The sequence below is a fragment of the Molothrus aeneus genome, chromosome 2 (genome assembly GCF_037042795.1).
Source record: "Molothrus aeneus isolate 106 chromosome 2, BPBGC_Maene_1.0, whole genome shotgun sequence".
Taxonomy (NCBI): Eukaryota; Metazoa; Chordata; class Aves; order Passeriformes; family Icteridae; genus Molothrus; species Molothrus aeneus.
This window is the reverse complement of record NC_089647.1, coordinates 34389428-34408858: the sequence shown is the minus strand read 5'-3', so window position 1 is coordinate 34408858 and position 19431 is coordinate 34389428. Positions and strand designations below refer to the sequence as shown.

The window sequence follows — 19431 nt, the reverse complement described above, 5'->3', positions numbered from 1 at the left end:
CCCAGTCCCACTGTGAAGCACTCACTCCATGGGATCCTACAAGCAGAATTTTTTTCTCATCTCTTGGCCACTTACAGTCGAAGTGGGCCCCTGGTGGTGTCCCTTTAACTGGTGTCCCCTTTGCAGTCAGATTTGCTGTGATGCAGTGTGGCAGCTGCAATACAAAGAGTGTCTCCTTTGCTTTGAGAAGCTCCTCTGCAAAATGAACATTTCTCATACCAAAAGTCCAAAGATGCATGTACATATAGGTATATAAGTGCACATATCAAGAAGCCCCTTGAATTATGAATGCATTTTAATCCTGGTGTCCTGGTGACTCCACATTTCTCAGTGTGTGGACCTTGGGATAGGTGTGATCCTGTTTGCTGTTACTGTGCTGCATTTCTGTCATAACTTTTATTTCTGCACTACAGTGTCTAGCTACATTGCCTTGGTTATAGGTGTGTATCTTGTCCTCTGTTGTATAAATATATTTATCCATTTTAAATTGCCCTTTAACTTGCAGGTATGGCATGAATTGTCTGATCCAGTTTGAAGATTTTGCCAATGCTAATGCTTTTCGTCTCCTCAATAAATACCGCAACAGATACTGTACATTCAATGATGATATTCAGGGTAAGTACTGCTAGGAAAATCAAATTTAAACTTCACCTTGTCATGAGAAGTGGTGGTTAATATCACAAGACTGTTTATTATACAGTAGTCAGATGTCTGACAAATTTTAGAGTTTATACAGAAGCATTTAAAAATATAAACAAAAGCTCAGCCATCTGAGTTGAAAAGTGAGTGTCCATTGTTTTTAGGAATTTAGCTGTTCATTGAAGAAACATTCAAGGGAGAAAATGGATCATATGCTTTAGATTATGCAGGTAACTTAGAGAGTTCCATTAATTTTCTATAATTTAGCTAAAACAATGATGACATTTTAACAGTTATGCAAGGCTTTCCATTTTCATGAGCCAGGTGGTGATTAGCTGATCCTGGCATTTTCCCTCTATTGTTATACTCTTTACTACATGCACAAAAATAAAGGTAAACCAGCTTCTTTCCTCTCTGTGGATGCTAACTCTGCAGTAATCTGAGAACAGATCTGTTCTCCCCTAGCGCGGTTAACATAACTCTTCCAGTGTCACAGAGAAGTGACAGCAGCAAAGCTGGGGTTATAGCAAACAAGTCCCCAGGCCCTGAGAGGCTCAGCAGTCAGCAGGATTGCTCAATGCCCACAGGGATGCACTCTGCATCCTGGTCTGATGCTGACTTTGCTTTAAACCTTTGGAAGGGCTGTTTGCCCATTTGACAGGGAGAGCATCTTCCCAAGTGTCTACATCAACTAGTTCTCCTCTTTTGACTCTTTTGAGTCCCTTCATCTTTTCTTTTGTCTAGTCCTGCTTGAAACATGCAGAAATTTCCAATGTTTGATTTAATTATTTGCAGTCAGTTGGGCTCATCGTCACTTGTACTTGAAAGAGACTGAAAGAAACACCAGTGTTATTTTTCACACAATGCTGGTTCTTTTGTGAGCAAACTTGCCAGTGCTGTTTCTGCATCTGCTGCTTATCTGACAATATTTGGCAATGTGTATAGCAGCTTCTTCCTATCTGACACAAGGAGTACGATCCTGGTTTGGGGAAATGTGGTTGGTGTAGTGGGATGCATGGACCTGCTCAAAGACATTTTTATGAAGAGGGTTTAGAAGCACACAAGCTAAAGGCATTTCTGGGAATGGCACATGGATACTCCTGTACAAGGAGACTCATCAGGTGTTCTTGCCACCCCCCCCAAAACTTCCAGTGCAGAGAGAAGCACAGGAAAAGAAAACCCAGGAGACACATTTTTGAATTGAAGTATTGAAATGGGGGAACCAAGCACTCAGACTTTTATGAAGATGGGCACATGAAGGCCATAATAAGAAGCCAATGTTGTACAGATTTCTTTTGGATTAGTTGCTCTCTCTGAAAGTGGAAGGGGACTCAGCAGTCAAAAAGAGGCCAGGTGATGTGGCAAATCCCACATCACGGGCCTGGATGTAGGTTTTCTTGGCAGAACTGGAGTGAGTGGCAAAGGTTTCTTAGTGAGTTTGAAAGGTTTCTTCAATAACAGAAGAAAAAGAGAATATTAAAGCTAAACTGCATATTCTGAGTGGGAAGCAGCAGACTATTTTTTATTGTTTTCTTTTGGCCATAGGTCATAGCTGAATGCCTCAGACAGTTCCTGGTAACGACTGCCCCAGAGCAGCAAACCACATCCAGGAGGATACTGTAAAACAGTATTGTCATAAAATGGACCTTATCTGATTCTCCCCAGTTAGATGCATGTCACAGTGCATAGGAGATGTCAAGTTCCCCAAAAATTCTTTGAAGTCCTGCCTTTTGAAAGAGTAGGATTTTACCTCTTTGTAGTAAAACATGGTTATATTCTCAAATAAAGCATTTTGCTGGCACTGGTTTCTCAGTAGTAGATAATAAAGAAATCCTGCTGAGCTTTTGCACAAGCAGTAAGTCAAAGGAAGCAAGCACCTGTTTAGGCTTTTTTATGGAGCTGTCAGAAAGAAAAGGGAAATCCAAGCTAGGGTTGTAGTCAGAAATCAGTTTTGAGGACCTTTGGAATGCTGAAGTAACGTGGATCTACTCAGTTAACTCTGTCTTGGAGTCATGTCAGAGATAAAAGAGTTGAATCAGGGATGAGTAGTCTGATTTACCCACTCTAATATATCCCTCTATATCCTCAGATGATATGAAAAAGGTAGGAAGTGGCATTTTCTCACTTACACCCTCCTGTTCTTTGGGTTTACCTTAGACTCTCTCTTTTCTAACGTGATGATCTTTCATAACTCACCTACTTTAAAAAGTGTTAGACATCAATGTAAGTGGTGTTTAAATGATTAATGAGAATTATACAAAACCTTCTTAATGCAGGTCTGATTAATTTTACTCAAGCAAGACAGGAACAGACCTTCTGAAGCTTGAATTATTCCAACTTCTGAGCTGGCAATGTTTTAAGTATGTTGAATTAAAAACACATCTTAGGCACAAGCAGTGCAACGTAAATGAGGCCTGAGCTATAGCAATTAAACTCATTGACCATTGGTTAGTGGGACTCTGGATGCAGTGTGCCTACAGATACACATCCAGATGAGATGAGAGGAAAAAGGTATAAATTGCTTCCCTTAAGATCCTTTAGGCATCCCTGTTGCTGCCCCAGGGCCTACACAAAATGAAAAACAGTTTAAAATATGAATACCTACTTTTTTTTTTTTTTTTTTTTTTGTCCTACAAATTACTATATTTCCAAATCCATCCTAACCCTAGAGAATGAAGGTGACTCAGACCCCTTCCAGTTGGAGCCAGCCTGCTGATGCTGAGTGGCATGCCTGCCAGGTACCACCAACTGGGACGAGGTGATTGCTCATTCTGAAAGCCATCAGCCTGGGATCTAGGCAGGAGCTGGCTCACAGTGCCCGTGTGTGGGAGCTCCCACTGAGGGAGTGCTTCTCCTTCCTCTAAGGGGGTGATGACATCAGTCCTTTCCCAGCTCTGTCTGGGTTCATGCAAGGGGCAACAGCTTCAGTTACAGCTCTGAGGGAGAAAATTGATTGTCACTTCTTCCTTTTTCCCAGTAAAGTACAAGGGCAGGCTCTGAAGCACATAAGATTAGAGGTACATGAGAAGGCTTTAGCTCCTGCTCTTTCCCTTCCTCCTCTAACTTTGCTCCACGTAATTGTTCACAGTGTTAAACAGAAAGTAGACAACTTAACAGTCTTACAAAGTTGTCAAGTCTGGTGAATCCTTGAAGCAGGCATCTCTGGTTTCCTGCTTCATACAAGAAATGACATAAAGCCATTGAAGGCATTAGTTTGGAAGGTACCTCTGGACATCAGCTAGTCCTCACTCAAATAAAGGGTGATTTCAAACTTAGATCCAAGTTTTATATTATTTCAGGTTCCTCAGAGCCTTGTCCAGCCAAATACTTTGCAGTATATACAAGGATGGGTTTTCTCATCTTCCTTGTGCATTTTTTTCCTTAATATCTAATTGGAATTTTGTAACATGCAATTTGTGTTCATTGCCCCTCATCTTTTTTTTTGTACAGCTCTGAGAAGAATCTGGCCTCTTTACAAACACTCCAACCAGTGCTTGTAAACAGAAATTAGATATCCTCTTAGTCTTCTCCAGCCCTTTCAAACCCAAGCTCCTCAGTCCTTTTTGTACACCCTTTTGTCATATTTTTGTCCCTCTGGATTTGCTCCAGTTTGTCATTGTGCTGAAAGCCCCAAATGGGACGTGCTTGTCTAGGGATGACCTCAAAAGTACTGAAATAGAAAAAATTATCACTTTTTTTGACCTACTGTTGACACAGTCCAGCAGCCTGTTGGTCTTCTCTGTCACAAGGGCTTATTGCTGGCTCATCTTCCACTTGCTGGCCACCATGACCCCAAAGTTTTCTTCTGCAAAGCTTTAGGACTTAACATTTGCCTTTGCTGACCCTCACGAGGTTTCCCTGACCCCATTTCTCCAGCCTGCTGATATCCCTGTGAGTGACTGTCATACCACCACTGTGTCAATCACTATCCCCAACTTGTAATCATCCATGAACTTTATGGACATGCACTCTTTTATCTCTGTTTTATAATCTAGATTGTTATGAGAACTTGAATAGCATTGGCCTCTCTGTACCATTGAACACAAACCTTTGAGCCTACCAGCCCAGCCACTTGTTCAGTCTGTACCTCTCCAGTTTGGCTACAAGGATGTTTTGGGAGATTATGTCAAAGGCCTCATGCAGATCAAGGAAAACATCCAGAGTTCTATTTCCACGATGAGAACTTCAGGCATGCAAAATTACAGTATCTCCATGGACTTCTGCCTATTTAGCAGGGATTGTTCAAGAGACAAAGTCCATGAGACCTGATGAGAGGCATCTAAGGATTCATCTTAGGCATGTGGCCAACAGCATTACAAAGTCACTCTTTGAAAGGTTATGGTAATTGAGGAGATTCCTAAAAAAAATACAAATATCACAGCTATCTTCAAGAAAGGCAAAAAGAAAGATCCAAGGAATTTTAGCCCCGCTAGCCTAACCACAGTGTCTGGGGATGACAAAGCAAGTCTTCTGGAAGTGCACCCAAGAACATGAAGGTAAATGAGAACAGTATGGATCTCCCAAGGTAAATCATATGTGACCAACTTAGCTGCCTCTTCAGATGTTTGCTCAATACTGAACAGCAAGTTTAGTCAGAATTCCAGAAAAAATGATGAAATCTTTAATGTGTTATTTAATTAATTGTGTCGGATCATGTCATTCAAAAGTTTTTCACACATACAGGCAGGGCAAAGAGAACAGTGCCCAAAAGCATAAAGCCTGTTATCTAAAGTAGCCTTCAGGCAATGCTCATGGTCCCCCCTTTCACAGAACACCTCTGAGTCTTTTCCAAGTCATTACAGCAATGATTCCCCTTGGTTGTAGGATGTGTGACTGCTGATGATCCTGAAAATATCTCTTGACCCACCAACCACCTTTTCTCATTATCCTAGCAGATAACCTCTCCATAACCTTCCCAAGACACTTCAGGAAGCAGTGCCTGGCCTGAAGCAACAGTGCTCCAGATCTCAGCTGAGGCTGGGAACAGGCTGACTCCAGTGTCACAAATCTGAGCGGCTTCAAACACTTGGGCAAGCTGGAAATCAATCATGTGCAAAGGAGGCCTGTTTCACAGGCACGTTTCCATGTGCTGTGAGAAGCAGGCAAAGTGAGAGTTCTTGGCTCAGCAGTAACTAATTTCAGCAGATTAAAATGGTACAGTATCTTACTTTGTTGTTTCAGCTGGCGTGGCAAATGCACGGGTAATTATCACAGGAAGCTAAGGAGGGGGAAGCACAATAGGAAGGGAGTGCGGGACGGGACCGTGCTGTGGAACAAAGCAGGCAATGTCTTGCCAGGCAGCCCCTGAGCAGCATGCTTTCCCTGGGGATTTACCCAGCCTGGAGATAGATGTGGAGGTGTTCTCAGTCCTGCAGAGGTGCACTATTAACAGTCCCTCTGGACCTGCTGTGCTCCGCAGCAGAAGAGGCTGTAAGGGCCAGCTCCTGGGTTTGCATTGAATTCACACCCTGACTGCTTCACAAGGCAGGTCAGGACAGTGTGGACTCCAGGCTGTAAATAGGTCTCAGTTTCGTGGGCTTATCTGTGCAGCACTGTAAAGATCAGGCCCTTATCTTCTGTCACATTTGGGAATTGTGGCATTTGTTTCCGTTTCTTCTCCTGCTTTTCTTGTTTGCTGTTTATCTCATTCACTGGATGCCACTGCCAAGTCCTCCTCTGCAGTGAAGACAGCCCAGGTCACCTCTGTGTTAAGCTGTCTGTCATCTTTTAAGTCCAGGCTAAGGAGGCAAAAGGAACAGAAGAAAGGGCTGTGCTCTGACCTGGTTCAGCTTGTTGGTGTGCAGCAGTGCCCAGTGCTGTGATGGGGATGGGGATGCTTTCTTGCAGAGTGCAGGCAGCTGCCTGACAGCCTCTGCCCATGTGGGCACACGAGGGAGCTCAGCCTGTGTGGGCACAGGGGGTGCAGGCTGGCACCCTACAGGCAGGAGGGAGGGCACCGCTGCCATGGTCAGAACCCAGCATTAAGGTTATGCACAGTACAGTTCAAGCACTTTACAGTGGAAAAATTAAAAGCAGGAACCTAGAGATGGCCTCATTAGGCTTCTCCATTGTCAGACAGGTCTTCTCCATGCCACCAGCAATTCTGGGTCACACACAGAGAGCACATTCTATCCTTGTGCATCAATGCTTTGCATTTTAGTGCTCTTCTTGTTGACTAACTCTGCACCATTTCTAAGTTTATTTTCTTAATGTCTTACAGAGGCCCTCTGGGGGAAGGGTAACACTAGCCCACACCCATGGAGGGGAAGACCTTGAGCTGCAAACACTGTGGCAGTTTTCTGCTCCAGCTTCGTTGTGTTTGACTTTTGAGTATGCATTTGGAGTGGATCTGGACAAGCTCCACTCTGCCTTCCAGTAATGAAGGAGGAACTGCTGCAGGGAGTTAATGGGAACCAGGATTTGGAAAAGCCCTAGGCTTCCTCCTCATCCATAAATTTAGATATATTTCCTTGGCTGTCCTTTGCTGGAGCTGTTAAAGTAGAGTTTGCTGTTCCCTGGGCCCTCATATTGGCATGGTTTTGACAGGGCAAAGTGTAAGCAGGCAGGTCAAGAGTAAAAAATAAAAGATCAGGCTGAATTCGGTCATCTTTTCCACCAGTGTGCTGTGGAGAAGGAGGAATCACACAGGTCTTGTGTGAAGAAACAGGCAGTGGTGTGGCTGCACATTCTCATTGCTGCTGCTATTGGAAGGACTCAGCATGGTGGTGATGCTCAGCTCAGCTCAGCTCAGTCAGCCCTCCAGGACAGGTGACAGGGCAGTGCCAGCCATCAGCATGAGAGGACTCCTGCCCCCAGCCCCAGCACCCCCATGGTCCATGCTTTCCCCCATGTTCCCTGCTTAGCCACTGGCTGCTGGCAGCCATGGCACAGCCTTGTCCTCGGCACTGGGCAGCGCTTTCCCCGGAGACTCGTGCAGTGCTTCCTGTCACTCCACGTGCAGAGCTGCTCTCCCCTCTGCCCCCTCCCCACTCTGAGGAAGGGTCAGGTCCCCAGGAATGGGATCCTCTCTGCTGCAGCCTTTCCCATGCGATGCTGGAAAGCAGATCCTTTCTCAGCTTATGCTCCAGTGTATCTCCACTGACATCTACTGGGACTTGTTCTCACTTGCAGTAGTACAAGTGTAACATCTAACCCCACAGGGTTTTCCTTAATGTTTTACAATATTCTGGATGTGCCTGAGTGTCAGAAATTGATTCCTGCAGAGATGGCCATGTTCCTGACTGTGCCTTACTTCTAAATATCTCTTTTTTATACTCGTTCTGTTGCTGTGGACTTCCCAGAGAGGTCCCAAGGTTTGCCTGCTATTTTGTGATATCAAGTTTAACACTCACTTTAAGTCTTGGACAGACAGGATGGTTTGCAAGAACTTTCCTTTCTTCTCTCTGTATCCCTCCATATCTCACCTCAGATACAGACCAGCCAATCTGGCTCTTACTAATTACTTAGGGAAGGAGTTATCTGCAATAGCAGCACTCATTCTCTTTGGAAAACAGATAGACCAATGTGTTGAAGGATGGCTGGTTTTTTCTTGCCATGCTGAGGAGTTCCCTGCCCCAGCCTGACTTTGTGATTCTTTTAGAACTAAAGCATAATGATTAGCCAGTTCTTTACATGAACCAGCTGTGAACCCTTCTCCACAGAGATACTCCGTTGTTCTGTGCTCAGAAATTGTAATTATCAAATAAATATATTGAGCTAAGGCCAAGGTACAGTAACTTTATTACTTGAGTAATGGGGGTGAGATGCAGTTTGGGAGACTGGAGGGATTAGAAACACATTGGAACAAGAGAGGAGGATTAGGAGTGGCAGAGCTGGACAGAGCCCTGCTGTTAGTCAAAGCTGCAGTACAAGTGCAGGGGATGAGTAATGGCACACCCAGTCCCACAGGTCTCTGCTCTGCAGACTGAGTCTGCCCCCTTTCTTTCCATACACACCACTTGTCAAATTCCTGCTAGTGACACCTTAAAAAAGTACCTTAAGTACCTCCCTCTGTTGAAATCTCTCAAGAGCATTTCCCACTTAAATGGGTTTGCAAATACCAGCATTTGTCCCATCAGACTTCCTGACAATCGAAGGGTATAAAGCAGTTTTGCCTGGGTCAGGACCAAGAGAAACAAGATATTTCTCCAGTTACATTTCAGTCTTTTCAATACTTTCCAGGCATCTATCACTGCTAATGCTATGACCTGACACACCACCACACTTTAATGGTTTCACTTCTGTTTTTTTGACTTTGATCAGTTCCCCACTCCTGCCCACACAGGGATTTGGGGATTTCTGTGCAAAGTAAGCCTTGGAGATAGTGTGTGAACATGTATGAGTGTACACACAGATGTTCATACTCTACTGCATGTCACAAGCTTGGCATTGCTGACAGCTGGGGGACCTTGGTCTCTTCCCATTTCTTTGCAGCTCAGACTTACAGAGTGGAATCTCTTCCTGCACAGATTAGATGTCTGCAGCAGAAGTGCCTACGTGTATTCCAGTTACCTTGTCTCTCTAAAAAAACATGTGGTGGTAGTGACTCTTCTAGGGTGTATTTCATTTGACCTAGTTCAGGTGGCTGCTTTAGCATAAGCAGATCATACATGTTTGTTCAGAGTCCCATCCTCGGCATCTGTCATGGCAAGCCAAGCAGCCCTGCTGATTATAGACTCACCCTAACACAGAGAATGAGCATGGACTGGTTATGTGACACCCATAAAACACAAAATCTAAAAACTAGGCAATTATCCAGTGTTCTTTTAAATTTCCTGGACGTTCATTATCTTCCTCTGTAATTTTCCCAGTCCAGTGGAATTTCACCAGGCAAATACACTACTCTAAAGAGAGCATTAAAAGGCAGAGATGTAGTGCAGGAGGAGCAAGAGGAAATCCTTTGTACACTTCCTTCAGCTGTGTGACATGTTAATACTGAACCAACAAGGTGCTCAGTGGCTGGTTCCCTCCCCATCAACTCCATTTTAAACTGACTGAGCTCAGATGGTCTGGGTCTGGAAATGTAATGGTAAAAACTTTTCTGAGCTGATGAAGGGAATTCATCCTTGGTGCTGAAGCGAGTGTCTCAAGTGATGCATTGCAAAAAAAGAAGTGTACAAAGTTATCAACCATCAGTCTAGTCTGGTTTGTGTTTAAGGCATGAATGCTTGCAGTGACCTCATGAAGTCATGGATGCCTCATCCCTGGAAGTGTTCAAGGACAGGTTGGATGGGGCTTGGAACAACCTGATCTAGTTGTCTCCCCTGCTTGTGTCAGGGGAGTTGGAACTAGATGGTTTTTGAGGTCCCTTCCAACCCAAACTAGTCTGTGGTTCTCTGAAGTGATGCTGCCATTCTGTACCACTGTGCCAGTGTGGACACCGCACCTGTTGCAGAAGTGTGGCTGCTGTCACCTCTGCTAAACCAGAATCACTCTTAAGAGAGGCTGATTATTAGCTTTTGGAGAACTAAATTCATCTGAGTTATAATCACAAAATGTTTCACATTGTATGGACAAATCCTTCTGGTCTGGCCTATAAAGATTTTCTTTGTCAGAGTAGTGTATATAGGTTCCCTAAACAAGATAAGTCAATAAAAGTACTTCTTTGACAGAGCACTTGTGCTTCCACTATATTTCCTGCTTGCTAGGAAATTATAAGAGTGTGAATCATTCCCCAGTTATATACCAGCAGATTCCTAGCTTGTCTGTGACTTTTGCACTAAAGAAAAGGAGCAGGTAAAGCTGAATTTGTTTTGTGGGTCCTTCAGAGATGAGGCAGCTCCATCTGCTGGTGCCACTGCTCGTGCTCATGTCTGCTCAGGAGCTGCTGGTTCCTGATGCCTTGCAGCCCTAAGGACCCTGCAGGGAACCTCAGTGAAGCACTGGCTACTTAAAACCCTGAACCACTGGCTGATTACATGGGCAGCAAAATAGGAAATGCTGGAAATCTGCTGAAATCAAGTGTAGTTGCCTAAAAGTGGTCACTGCCTGCCCCAGCCATGACCACCCCCACAAGACTCGTTACTTGTTACTATTAAGTCTCCCTGATTCCTCACAAAGCTTCTAAAGATAAGGATGGAGAGACCAGCACTAGATCTGGGAACAGATCAAAACTCTAGGGAAAAGCTGGGAATAGGTCAGGGCATATCCAAACTGATATTCTTTCAAATGCTAAGGAAGAATATTAGTCAACTTTATGATCCTTAAGGATCCTTCCAACTTTCCATATTCTGTTATCAAACTTCCACCTTCACTCCCAGGTCCCCTTTAACGTTGCATCCAGCTTGCCCAGGTGAGCTGAGATAGCACCAGTGCCTGAATCCTTATTAGCTTGTGCCTCATTTATTTCCACCATATTTCTTCACCTGGAACAGGACATCAGATGAATGTTGCATGTGATTTATGTGTGAGTTATGTGGGGTAAAGGCAGGTTATTCAGTCTGGACATTTGCCCCCCCTAATGCATGGCAAGCTGTAGATACCACAGTGGCTGTTACAGCAGCACTCTGCTCCATTTACTGCATTGTTCCTCACTAATCTGGGACCAACTCCTGTTCTCAATGACTCCTTAATGTTTAGCAGCAGGATGTGATGGCTGTGAGTCAGGGTACCAGGGTGTTAGAGGAGTACAAAAATGGTGATGCTGGGCTGTGAAGGTAAATAGGAGAAGAGGATGGTAATTCCATAATCACAGAGGATTTTTTGGAAAGGGGACCCAAGTTCAAACCACTGCTCTGCTACAGGGGTCTTATGTGACCTTAGAGAAGTCAGGTGTGTCTTAAACCCTTGCAAGTTAGGTATTAACTTCTGACATTCTAGGATTTGGTATCCCTTTGACTCTACATGGAGGAAAATTTGTGTTCTCCAGCCTTGCAGGAGAATTTGAATGTTAATATTTCAGGATAGGGAAGGTGCTCTGATCCTTCAGTGACAGAATCTAAGAGAATGATTCCTACCACAAGGTTTCTGACAGTACATCTGCAGGGTAGACAGTGCATTTGCCAGGATGTCCATCTCATGGTGTTTCTCTCTTTCAGGCACAGCATCTGTTGCAGTTGCTGGCCTCATTGCAGCCTTAAGGATCACAAAGAACAAGCTCTCTGACCAGAAGTTTGTTTTCCAGGGAGCTGGAGAGGTAGGAATACTCCTGAGCTTGTACCTTAATATGCTCCATCTTCACATCTCCATCTTTAGAGAGAGAAAAGTCAACTGTGAAACTTCCGGCAAGGCTTGGCTTCATGAGGATGAAGCACAGAAGCAGGTTCCTTGTCACTGGGCAGGATTGCACCCTACAGGTGGATCTTGCTGCTGTGTGGAAGTAACCAATGGTCTGTCAGTGATTTTTGGCCCACGAGTCCTGGGCAGACTCTGTGGATACTATGAGGCTGCCCATGTGTCAGTGGGGCTCTAAGTACCTTTAGGGAAGTTCCTTATGAGGCAGGAATATGAAGGAGGCTGGTTTGAGTTCTCGGGGTTGATGTCTAGGGTAAACCAGAATTTCTTTAGCAGCAGAGTCCAAAGGACTCAGACTCAAAGAACTGTAAGAACACAGCCTTTCTGTCTGGAGCCAGTCATAGTGCTCCATGGCAGAAGCCAGGTCGCCTGTATGGCACCTTGCTCAAATAGAGAGGAAGAAGAAGAACCCTCCAAAGCCTGGTCCATGGACTAAAGGTGTTGGTCCAGGACCTGTCTCAGCTCTCACTCACCTGTGAGACTTTGGGAAGGTCTGTTATTACTTGTCTATCCCTCACGGAGACAAAGATTGCTGTCTGTCTCTCCGCCCCTGCTGCCAGATATGCCTGTGCTGGTCCCCATCTCTGTGGCACAGAGCCCCTCCTGCCTTGTTAGTCCCCATCTGGGCAGCAGGGCCATGGCTATAGGACCACAAACACACAGAATATCCAGGGCTGCTTTCCCAGGCAGGAATGGGAGAAGACTTTCCTCATGGCCATATTTCAGATGCAGCAGTCTCATGTGGATTTGAGTTCCTCTGTACTGGCATTGCCACCAGCATTTTTTAAGTGTTTCCCTCCTTTCCTCCCCTGCAGCAGCTGGTTTAAATTATGGAGACAGCCCCTTCTTCAGCCTCACCTGCAACCTGCCCTGCTGAATGATTGTGAGGGTTTTGATTTATGGCAGCACCTACAAAGCTAAAATCAGCCCCATGCCTTGGCACTGTACAACAGAAAGTCTCCCTGCTTTCTGCAGTGCTGGGGGATGATCCAACCCACTTCTCACTTAAAATCTACCTCCAAAAGATAACAACATCCCAATAAAGTGTTTATATACTGTGTTCCAGGCTGCAATGGGCATAGGTCATCTCATCCTCATGGCCATGGAAAAGGAAGGAGTTTCACGAGAAGATGCCCTCAAAAAAATTTGGATGGTGGACTCCAAGGGACTGATTGTGAAGGTGAATTTGTGTCCAGAGCTGAGCTCCACTCACCTGCCATCCATTGCCAGCTGGAGAGGCGAGAGCAGGCAGATACCTTGGACCCTGCTCAGCCCTGAAGTAAAGGCTGCAGTTTTATTGGTGTCAGCATTGCTGACACTCCTGCTTTCAGAGGAGGTCTCATGGTGACACGTGTGCCAGCAGCACTGGCTGCCCTAAAGGCAACACTTCAGGCTGGGTCTCTAAAGTGGAAGGATATCCTGCTGGCCATGGCCTCAAGCAGTGCTGGCAGTCTTGCACATCATATGGGGCATTATCAGAGAAAAATTCTGCAAGCTTGGTGGCCCAGCCTGGCCCAGCCCCCTTCTGCACTCCCTGTGTCCCCAGGGCCTCTGCCCTTGTCCCTCCTCAGACTGGAGGAGACTTGTGCTTTATGTACAAGTGAATGGGAGCCGGCTCCTTCCTCCACACAGTCAATGTGCTTCGGTGGGTGAGAGGAGCAGAGGCCAGCCCAGTGTGACATTACACCAACTGCTCAGTGCCTGACTGGCTGATGCTGAGGTCCTGCTATGTGGAATCTGCTTGAGGTAGAGAGCTGAGAGACAAAATGAGCTGAAGATGAGTTACTATGTTTATGTGTCCACCTTTTGCCAACAGACCAAAGTTTGATTCCTTTTTCCTCACAGGGCAGGAGCCACCTGAACCACGAGAAAGAAATGTTTGCCCAGGACCACCCCAGTGTGGACTCACTGGAAGAGGTTGTGCAGAAAGTGAAGCCTACAGCAGTTATAGGTATGGTTCATTTAATATGACCTTTTCATCTCAATTCAATTCTTAGGAAAGTTTCTGTCTTTCCTCCAGAGTCTCCTTTTGTTCTCCTAGTCAAAACAAAGTGAGCTTTTTTCACCCCCATTTTGTCAGTTGAGTTCTCCATATCCTTTCTGTGTTAACTATGGGGCACAGGCATCCTCACTTTTGGAGCTGTAGGAATTCTTTTAGACAGGGCTATAGAGGGAGGTGCTGGGGGAGGCAGGATCTGGAGCTCTCAAGCAACAAACTTGGCCCTGTCAGGCTGGGCAGGATGAGGATGACAGCAGGCACCTCAGGAAGGTCTTTGGGAGTCAGAGCGCTGCAGTCAGGCTGGCCAAAATACTGGGGCCCACTCTGCCTGGAGGAGCAGAGGGCTTTATTTTGAGACAAGCTTTAAATCTCACTGTCATATGAGAAAGTAACAGTGCCTGTTACTGCATCTCCAGAGATGAAGCCGTTTCCCTCCCACAGTTCATTCACCAGTCCCAGAGGGAGCAGCACGATGCTCTGAAGTCGCACGCTGGGAAGGCACCACTCACTCTGCTGTTGCTGTTCCAGGTGTGGCAGCTGTGGCAGGCGCTTTCACTGAGAAGCTGCTGAAGGACATGGCAGCCTTCAATGAGAGGCCCATCGTGTTTGCCCTGAGCAACCCCACCAGCAAAGCAGAGTGCACAGCGGAGCAGTGCTACCGCATCACCCAGGTACTGCCTCACCTGGGACCGCCTCACCTGGTACTGCCTCACCTGGTACCGCCTCACCTGGGACCGCACCCTGGTACTGCCTCACCTGGTACCGCCTCACCTGGTACCTCACCCTGGTACCTCACCCTGGTACAGTGGCTCAGCACGGGGAGCTCAGGGCCTGGCTGGACCCAGGACACCACAGCAGAGCATGCTGGCAAACAAGTGACAGCCTCTGTCCTTCCAAGTTTTCCAAGAGCAGACTGGGGAAAGCCCTGAGCAACCTGGTCTGGTTTCACAGCTGACCTTGCTATGAGCAAGAATTTGGGTCCCAACCAGCCTGAATTACTTTGCGATCCTCTAAAGAAAGTGCTGGCCTCTTTCACCCACATGTCTGAGATGTCCCATCCTCTCCCGTTTCTGTCCCCTGTGTTACCCCAACCTAGTTGTTTATGTAACTATTTCATCACCCAACTTAGACCCAATGTCACTGAAGAATTACAGTCATGTGGATTGACTTGGCTTGAGAGAGGAGCCCTTGTCTCACTCTTTCCTTTGCCTTCCCCACCACCTCCCTATGGCCAGAGCAATCACACAGCCCCAGACCTTTATCCCACAAGTCTCTTTATACTCCATAGATGGTTGATAGAGAGGTAGACAGACTCCTCAGCAAGATCAGAGCACTTGCAGTACAAACATATGCTCAGTTCTTGGTAGCTCTTTCCATGGCCCTGATCCTGCCTCTGGGGGTGTGGGTCCTCCCAAAGTGTCAGCTGGAGGTGACTCTGGTGGAGATGCCTCTGCTGACTGAGTTTTGGCAACTCTGTCACCAGTGTCCCCTGAGCACAGGTCATGATAAGCAGCAGAAATCTCTTCTGAACCTGAATGCTTTTTTCTCTCTCTTTGATCAGGGCTGGGGAATATTTGCAAGTGGGAGTCCATTCCCAAAGGTAACCCTGCCCAATGGACAGACCTTCTTCCCTGGCCAAGGAAACAACGCCTACGTCTTCCCTGGAGTGGCTCTGGGAGTCATTGCCAGCGGGGTCCGGCACATCTCTGATGAAATCTTCCTCATCACAGCAGAGGTTTCCAACTGATATTTCACTGATCCTGTAGAAAAGATAAGAGGCACATGTATCTACTTCAGGTGTTTTAAAGAACCTGGCCCAGGACAATGTGTGGAGGGGAAATGGCTCAGCCTCAGCAAAAAGCTGCAGCTTTCTCCTGGCTCAGGGGAAGCTCATGCTTCCATTACATGTGCAGATGTGCAGGAGCCATGACAGGGTTCTCCTTCTCCACACCTGCTGCCCTAACACAGCACTGCCCCACTCTGGCTGCAGTCTGAAGTCTGTGATGAAACGTGTAATACACACATGTGTTTGAACAGGTCACGAGTTCCCACTCAGGACTAGTCCCAGCCCTGATGCTGCTGAGGTTTCAGCCACATACCATGTAATGTGAGGGAATGTGGTGTTTGCTTGAGATCATCCCTAAAAACTACCATCCTCTTCTTTCTAGACTATTGCTGCCGAGGTGACAGAGCAGCATCTTGCAGAAGGAAGGCTCTATCCCCCCTTGGACAGCATCAGAGAAGTGTCTCTCAAAATTGCTGTGAAAGTGAGTATTTCCTTTCTTATTTCCACTTTTTGTGGTAGGAAGGGAAGGAATTGCCCTAGCATCATTTTTGGTTTGTGTTTTTTTTTAATTGAATTTATTCTATAGTCTAAAACAGTCATTCTCAGGAATTCTGGCCATAATTGCTGCTTTTATTTCTTCCATCATTAAAATGCAAATGTGAAAAATACATTCTGATTCTGGGTGCCTCACAGCTCACAAAGCTCTGCTTTATTGCTTGAAGCTGTGAGTCTCCAGCATGTCAAAAAATGAGGTTTAGAGTGAAATTCAAACATGACTCAAATTGCCAAAAGATTTTAGGTTCCAAATTGCTATTTTGGAACCTTTCCTCATGTGTTTGGTAGGGACCTAAGTACATAAATACTATTCCAGATCTGGACTTGCCTAATTACGGCTTTGGTGCCCTGTATACATCAGATCTGTGATTCAGAGACACCCACCGAGAATCTCCTTGGCCTGCTCAGGGCTACTGATGGATCTTACAGGTGTGAGCAGAGCTGGCCACAGGGCTGCTCTCCTCCTTCACCTGCACACCCCAACCATTCTGCCAGGGCAGGAGGTGCTTTTCTTACCAGCCACTGCTTGCAGGCAGCTTACATTCCCTCACCCAACTGAGGGTGAAGTGCAGCTGACTCACAAAGAGAAAAAAGCAAGAAACTGCACAATTCTGAGAGGAGGAAAGAGGGAAAACACAGACAGGGCCAAACTGCAGTTGGTTTGAACTTCATAATGTGCCAGCATTGTTTCAGCAGCTCATTTTTCTTATCTTTTTGCAGATTGTTGACTGGGCCTACAAGCACGGCCTCGCTTCTTTGTACCCCGAGCCAGCAGACAAGGAAACCTTTGTGAGACAGCTCATGTACAGCTCTGACTACGATTCTTTCGTTTTTGATGACTACAGGTGGCCCCCTGCAGCCATGGAAACACAACATATATAATGTTAGTGAGAATTGTTCTCTCATTTCTGCCATCAGTTCCTGTGGCCCATGTCATTGCTGATATAATGCACCTCCAGGCTTGCAGAATGATAAAAGTAAATTCATCCAAGTTGTTTTTTACTTGCCACTGATTTTTGTCTGGGGGAGCATGTCAGTAGGGAATAAAATGGAGTCCAGGGTGGGCAGTGGGTACTCCAAGGAGGGAGACAGACTGGCTGCAGCCCATCCCAGTCAGTCAGCACTGCTGACTGCTCTCAGCTGCCTTGGGATAAGCTACCTGGGCCACATCAGAAGCACAGAATCCCATTGCTACTGGGAGTGCCTTTAGGAAGCTCGAATGCACGTGGCCATCCCTCACACATGAGAGCCAAGCTTTGCCTGTGGCTCTCTGGATGTAATGGGAAGTCTGTGCATTGCCCTGGGAGAGTTGCACACTTGGGAAGCACTACTCTTTTCTGCTTCTGAACTCCCTGATGTTGGGGAGTCTCAACCAACCCCAACTGGTGCATGGGTCACACAGCCTGGCACTGTCATCTGCCATACCCCATGGAAACAAACCCCAAAACCTCCCACAACCCTGTGGGGACAACAGAACCTCTCCCCTCCTCCCTTCATGTGGCCCTGAAGAAAACAAGAGTGAAGGGACACATAGGGGACAACCAAGCCAGAGAGCAGGACACCCCCAAAACCACATACAGCCATCACAATGGTGCAGCTCCTGATGGACATGGCTAAGGAAGCACTGCCACCAGCCAAGGGCTCCCCTGAGAGTCTCTCTGTGTCACAAAGTTCCAGAGAGGTCTCCTCCAGCCTTGTGACATTGTCATGCCTCACCAAATATTATCCCAGCACGATGGGTGCTCCTGAGCATAACTGGGAAAGAGCACAGGCATTGCTGGCAACTCTTCCAGCACACACTCCCTGTGCTGGTGGGGCTGAAGGGAGGTGGGGCTGAAGGGCAGGTGTGCTCGGGGGAGCACAGCAAGTTGGGTGGGAGCCTTTTATGGGAGCAAGGCTTTGCCTGCCCTGCCCTGTGTTCCCACCGTGTAGGATTCAAAGGGAACCGCTGGAGGGCTGCAGAGCACTTCCATGTGCAGCCTTTCCCCAGGAGAGAAGGTCCTGTCGGCAGTACCTCACATTTTACCAGGGACTTAAGCAGTGGCAGTGAATATTCTTTTCTTGTCCAGTCTTGTACAGGAAAAGTCTCCTGCAGAGGGAATACTTACTGGAGTTGGAGCTGCTGGGTGCCTGCCCTACAAGAAACATCGACAAGTAAAAGAGACTAAATTGGTGTAGGGAAAACTCAAGTTGAATAGTGTGGGACTTTAGCTCCTGTGTTTTGTTCTCTATTTTAAAGCAAGGATATTTCTAGCAGCTCGTTTTGGATTTCTCTGTTCCCAGTTTTTCTCTCAGCAGCAGGAAAAGTCTCTATTCTTAAATTGTTCTTTTTCCTTCCTTTGAGAAAGGAGGTAATTTGAAACCAGTGATATAACTAGCATAAACACAAGAAAAATATATCAATACACACAATAATTTAGCAATTAATTTAATACCTGTTTAATACCTATTTCAAGCTCAGAAACTATTATTGTTTCATCCAAACATGATGGCCTGGCAATTTCGTGATACCTGAATTACCTCTGCCAGGAAAAACCTTCACTTCTCTTTGTCTCATCACTCATGTATCTCCTCTTATTTAACAAAATTTCATCTTATTTATAATTCCAGTTGGTCTGGATTAGCCAGGTAGCATTTTTCCTGTAGTAAAATATGTTCTTCTTCCCCTGGCAGGGCCCATCTGTTGGCCAAGACAGCACATTGCTTGGAGTTGCCACAGGCTGTAGCACTGGCTTTTCTCCAGGAGCATCCAGGAAGCAGTGTGTGGCTCTGACAACCCAAGGGGCTCTGGACAATGCAATAAAAATAAATTATATTGAAGTCAGGGCCATCCTCCTCTGGCCTGAGTTTTTACCTCAGGCCCTGTGCCTGGTGTTCTGTCAGCTGGCTCTAGGCATTAAGGGTCATTTAAGCCATAAAAAGAATTAACCACAGACTTTAGGAAAAAAGTCAGGATGTATGGCCATCACATTTGTATTAGGAACACCAGCCATGTTTTTACAAGTAGCCCCCCCAAATTAAGCCTCTACCCTTTAAGTCATGTTCTGAGGCTTCTTCCTCACAAGCCCCGACTTCATGTGCAAATGGGAGACATTTGTTCTGCTGGCACTTCAAGGGTGTGATGACCTTTCCATCCTGAAAAGAAAATCTTGATAAAATCACTAATTAATGACTGAGCTTGAATCATTTGTCCCAGATGTGTGGATAAACAAAGAAGCTA

General features: G+C 46.1%; 1 protein-coding gene across 1 annotated transcript in view; it reads left to right on the top strand.

Moving 5' to 3' along the window:
• Positions 1-17213, top strand: part of ME3 (malic enzyme 3) — a 117491-nt gene extending 100278 nt beyond the window's left edge. Inside the window, exons 7-14 of the mRNA XM_066544697.1 lie at positions 506-615; positions 11676-11773; positions 12938-13051; positions 13717-13822; positions 14399-14541; positions 15432-15605; positions 16039-16137; positions 16932-17213. Of these exons, the coding sequence (XP_066400794.1) occupies positions 506-615; positions 11676-11773; positions 12938-13051; positions 13717-13822; positions 14399-14541; positions 15432-15605; positions 16039-16137; positions 16932-17093 (1006 nt within the window). The 3' untranslated portion in view covers positions 17094-17213. The remainder of the gene's footprint in view (positions 1-505; positions 616-11675; positions 11774-12937; positions 13052-13716; positions 13823-14398; positions 14542-15431; positions 15606-16038; positions 16138-16931) is intronic.
• The last annotated feature ends 2218 nt before the right edge of the window (positions 17214-19431 follow it).